Here is a 4,730-nt window from a genome sequence, read left to right as displayed (position 1 = left end):
CTGAAGGGGAGAGACCTACAGAGAGAGAGAGAGAGAGAGAGTCACAGATAGACCCAGATGGAGACTCTCAGGGACAGAGACCCAGAGATACATGGAGCCAGAGACGGAGAGGCCAGTAGGAAGAGATGAGACTCAGGGGTTCTGAGAGACACCCAGAGCCAGCCCCTGCCCAGAGACGCAGCTGCACAGACGCAGGGCTGGTGTCCCCTTGTAACCCCTTCTCGCCCGCAGTCTGGTGGCTCTGACAGCTATCGTGTCGCCACCTCGCAGGACAAGAAAGATGACAAGGGCTCGCCCAAGAAGAGCAAGGGCACCAAAGACCGCCGGGACCTGGATGACCTCAAAAAGGAGGTGGCTATGGTAAGTCCCACCCTCTGCACCCACCCAGAGCAGGCCCCACCCACCCCTGCCTGGCCTCCTCACTCACCCGATCCCCCCAAACTCCTGTTCCTCAGACAGAACACAAGATGTCAGTGGAAGAGGTCTGCCGGAAATACAACACCGACTGTGTGCAGGTGGGGCCGGACCGGAGAGAGAAGTGTCCGAGGGGGGAGGGGATGGGAAGCCGTGACCCTTGGTGCCTGGGGGCACTCGGGAAGTGTTGGGGGTGCCACGGTTGCTCCAGGAGGGTTCTGTGGGAGTCTTGTGTCCCCTAGGGTCTGACCCACAGCAAAGCCCAGGAGATCCTGGCCCGCGATGGGCCTAACGCGCTCACGCCGCCGCCCACCACCCCAGAGTGGGTCAAGTTCTGCCGCCAGCTATTTGGGGGCTTCTCAATCCTGCTGTGGATCGGGGCCATCCTCTGCTTCCTGGCCTACGGCATCCAGGCAGGCACCGAGGATGATCCTTCTGGCGACAACGTGAGTGCCCTCCACCCTGCCGTGCCCAAGGGCTCATACATGTAGGGACACATATGCACACCCCACTTCTCCCTTTAGACTTTTCAAAGCCCAGCCTCCAACTTTTTCTCATCTAACTTTCACAATCACCCAGTGAGAGAACCAGAGAAGCTATGAGGAAAACTGGGACTCAGAAAGGTGAAGTGTGGGCCTTCCCTGGTGGTCCAGTGGTTAGGACTCCACGCTTCCACTGCAGTGGGCACGGGTTCGATCCCTGGCCAGGGAACTAAGATTCCACAAGCTTCATGGCTTGACCCCCCCGCCCCCGCAAAAAAAAGGCCAAGTAACTTGCCCAAGGTCACACGGTAAGAAGTGTGAGTTGGGGGTCCATCCCAAAGCTGTGTGACCTCAGCGGCCTTGAGGATAGACACCAGCAGGTGGTCATGGCCTGAAAGATGCTCAAACGGTGAGTGGGCTCACATGGAGACCCAGGCACAAGCACTTGCTGATTTGTCCCATCCTCTCAACACATGGGACACACACAGTCTCAACAGACACGATGCCCATAAACACAGACCCACATTCTGACTACATGGAGATCCTCGCACACACACACACACACATGCACACATGCACATATATACAACAGTGCAGAGAGTCAGTGCAGACAGTCACACTTGTACACAGATTCAAACACGGCCACCTAGTTCAGACACATAGGCACAGACAGACACAGACATTTACTGATAGACAGACATAGGAAATCAAACACACACAGAGTTTCAGGCATAACCTGGTGACAGACAGAGAGATGTGAGAATCAAGTACAGACAGTATTCTCAGAAATTAAACCTAAACAGGCAAACAGACAGACTCAGAGTCTCAGACCTATGCAGACCAACAGAGAGAGACAGAGACAGAGATCCACATACAGAAACTCAAACACAAACAGTCCCGTACATTTAAAGCCAGGCATGCAGGCAGACAGACACATTGACTTTAACAGAGACAGACACATGGACAGAGAATAGCATACACTCAGATTCCCTGACACAGGGAGAAAGACAGACAAACCCACAAAATAGAGAGATGGACAGACTCAGAGGCTCAAACACATCTATGTTCAGAAAGAGGGACTCAGGGGAATTCCCTGGCAGTCCAGTGGTTAGGACTCCGTGCTTTCACTGCCGAGGGCCTGGGTTCTATCCCTGGTCAGGGAATGGCCAATAAATAAAGAAATAAATAGATAGAGAGATAAATAAATATATAAACAACAAACATTTAAAAAAAAGAAAAAAAGAAATAGGGACTCAAACATGGACAGGCAGACAGAGACACAGACCCTCAAATGGCTACAACCTGAGGTCAGACATACAAATACAGACCCCCAATGACTCAAAGCTCTCTTACCAGGTTCCACAAACCTCGGGATGGGGGTGGTGGGGAGTTGCTCCAGGGCGGGCTGTGACCCTGCATCTCCCCACAGCTGTACCTGGGCATCGTGCTGGCAGCCGTGGTCATCATCACCGGCTGCTTCTCCTACTACCAGGAAGCCAAGAGCTCCAAGATCATGGAATCCTTCAAGAACATGGTTCCCCAGGTGAGGGGTACCCAGGAAAGGGCCAGATGGAGGTGAACAGGCGGGCAAGGCTATGCCAAGTGACCCCAGGTAGAGGGAGTCAGGGAGGTGACTGTTCTCCATTCTACCCCCAGCAAGCCCTGGTGATCCGGGAAGGTGAGAAGATGCAGGTAAATGCTGAGGAGGTGGTGGTCGGGGATCTGGTGGAGATCAAGGGCGGAGACCGAGTCCCAGCTGACCTGCGCATCATCTCAGCCCACGGCTGCAAGGTGGGCCAGGGGCCTGGGGCCCAGCTCTGCCCTTCCTGGAGTGGCCCAGGAGTCCAGGCCCCCAGCCCTTCCTCCCCCAGGACCTGGGAGTCCAGGCCCCAGCCCCCTCCTCCTTCAGACCCAGGAGTCCAGGCCCCCGGACCCCTCCTCCCCCAGGACCCAGGAGTCCAGGCCCCCTCCTCCCTCAGATCCAGTACCTCAGACCTCCAGGTACCTTAGGCCTTGGCAAGAAGCAGTGTACCCTCCCCAGCTTCAAGAGCCCAACCTCTGTCCTCCCAGACACAGGCACCCAGACTTCTAGCTGTGACTTCCAGGGACACAGCCTTCAGCCTCAGTAACAAAACAAACGAACAAACAAAAATCTTGAAATCTCCTCTGGACAAATGCCCCTTGACCCCAGGCCCGGGGTTGACACCTGTCTCCTGTGTCCCCAGGTGGACAACTCTTCCCTGACGGGCGAATCAGAGCCCCAGACCCGCTCCCCCGACTGCACTCATGACAACCCCTTGGAGACTCGGAACATCACCTTCTTTTCCACCAACTGTGTGGAAGGTGAGGCAGCGGGGAGGGGTGGTTCGGGCACCCAGGTGGGGCTGGGCTCGTCCAGATAGATGGACGTGCCTCAGGGGCTTGGGGTCCCTCTGAAGCTCGCTGAGTCTCAGCCCAGTCCCCTCTGACCCCACAGGCACAGCTCGGGGCGTGGTGGTGGCCACGGGTGACCGCACTGTCATGGGCCGCATCGCCACTCTGGCTTCCGGGCTGGAGGTGGGCAAGACGCCCATCGCCATTGAGATCGAGCACTTTATCCAGCTCATCACTGGCGTGGCTGTCTTCCTGGGCGTCTCCTTCTTCATCCTCTCCCTCATTCTCGGATACACCTGGCTCGAGGCTGTCATCTTCCTCATCGGCATCATCGTGGCCAATGTCCCAGAGGGCCTGCTGGCTACTGTCACTGTAAGGCCCGGACCCTCGGGTCTGAGGGAGGACGGGGCTGGGGCCCGATGGCAACAATCTTGATCGCAACTTGGACATCAAGGGCCAAGCCTGCCAGATGTTGAATGAGGAGGGTCCTGGGGCTCAGAGGGCCTCATTGACAAAACAAACCAACAGGGAATCCCCTGGCGGTCCAGTGGTTAGGACTCTGCGCTTTCACTGCTGAGGGCCCCCGGGTTCAATACCTGGTGGAGAACTAAGATCCCACAAGCTGAGAGGCATGGCCCTACCCCCCAAAAAAACCAACAAAGAATCTTGAGAAACACTGCCAGTCAGAAAGAGCTAACAGCCCTATCTTTTTTTTTTTTTTTTGCGGTATGCGGGCCTCTCACTGTTGTGGCCTCTCCTGTTGCGGAGCACAGGCTCCGGACGTGCAGGCTTAGAGGCCATGGCTCACGGGCCCAGCCGGTCCGCGGCATGTGGGATCTTCCCGGACCGGGGCACGAACCCGTGTCCCCTGCATCGGCAGGCAGACTCTCAACCACTGCGCCACCAGGGAAGCCCAGCCCTATCATTTTTGAAGTTAACTTACAAAATTAAGAAGCACAACCTCATGGTAAAAAGTCTAAAGAATACATTAAAATAGTTAAAAAATAAAATAACAGTCCCGACCCACTGTCCAGCCGTCAGCCCCCCTCCAGAAGCAGGCTCTCTGCCCTGTTCCAGGCAACGGTGGGCATATTGCCACGTGTGTAGTAATTGTTTTCAGGGTACACAGAAGGGACCATCCTAGGAATACTATTCTGTTCCTTGATGCTTTTACTTAATAGATCCTGCAAAGTTTTCCATATTAGCATATTCAAAGCTACTCTAAGTCAAAGGCCTTTTATTGACCTACACTATACAAATAAGAGTTGCACATATGAAGGCTGCCTGATGAGCTGGAGGCAACTGAACACACCCCAGGTCAGCTGCACCCAGATCTAGTTCCCCAGAAGCCCCCTCAAGACCTGTTCAGCCCCTCCCCTCCAACCCCAGGGTTACCCCTAGGATAGACTGGCTTCAAACAGTGTAGCTTTTGCACTTCACATCAGTGGAATCATTCAGCAG

The 4,730-nt window shown here is 55.2% G+C and overlaps 1 protein-coding gene across 2 annotated transcripts in view; it reads left to right on the top strand.

Moving 5' to 3' along the window:
- Positions 1 to 237: 237 nt before the first annotated feature.
- ATP1A3 (ATPase Na+/K+ transporting subunit alpha 3) overlaps positions 238 to 4,730 on the top strand; it is an 18,237-nt gene continuing 13,744 nt past the window's right edge. Inside the window, exons 1-7 of one of the 2 annotated variants that reach the window (XM_007458592.1) lie at positions 238 to 360; positions 456 to 515; positions 657 to 860; positions 2,326 to 2,439; positions 2,553 to 2,687; positions 3,122 to 3,239; positions 3,373 to 3,641. In XM_007458592.1, the coding sequence (XP_007458654.1) occupies positions 358 to 360; positions 456 to 515; positions 657 to 860; positions 2,326 to 2,439; positions 2,553 to 2,687; positions 3,122 to 3,239; positions 3,373 to 3,641 (903 nt within the window). In that variant the 5' untranslated portion in view covers positions 238 to 357. The remainder of the gene's footprint in view (positions 361 to 455; positions 516 to 656; positions 861 to 2,325; positions 2,440 to 2,552; positions 2,688 to 3,121; positions 3,240 to 3,372; positions 3,642 to 4,730) is intronic. The other variant, XM_007458593.1, reaches the window with a different exon arrangement.

Source organism: Lipotes vexillifer, unplaced genomic scaffold (genome assembly GCF_000442215.2).
Source record: "Lipotes vexillifer unplaced genomic scaffold, Lipotes_vexillifer_v1.1 scaffold371, whole genome shotgun sequence".
NCBI classification, from domain to species: domain Eukaryota; kingdom Metazoa; phylum Chordata; class Mammalia; order Artiodactyla; family Lipotidae; genus Lipotes; species Lipotes vexillifer.
This window is presented reverse-complemented; position numbering and strand designations above follow the sequence as displayed.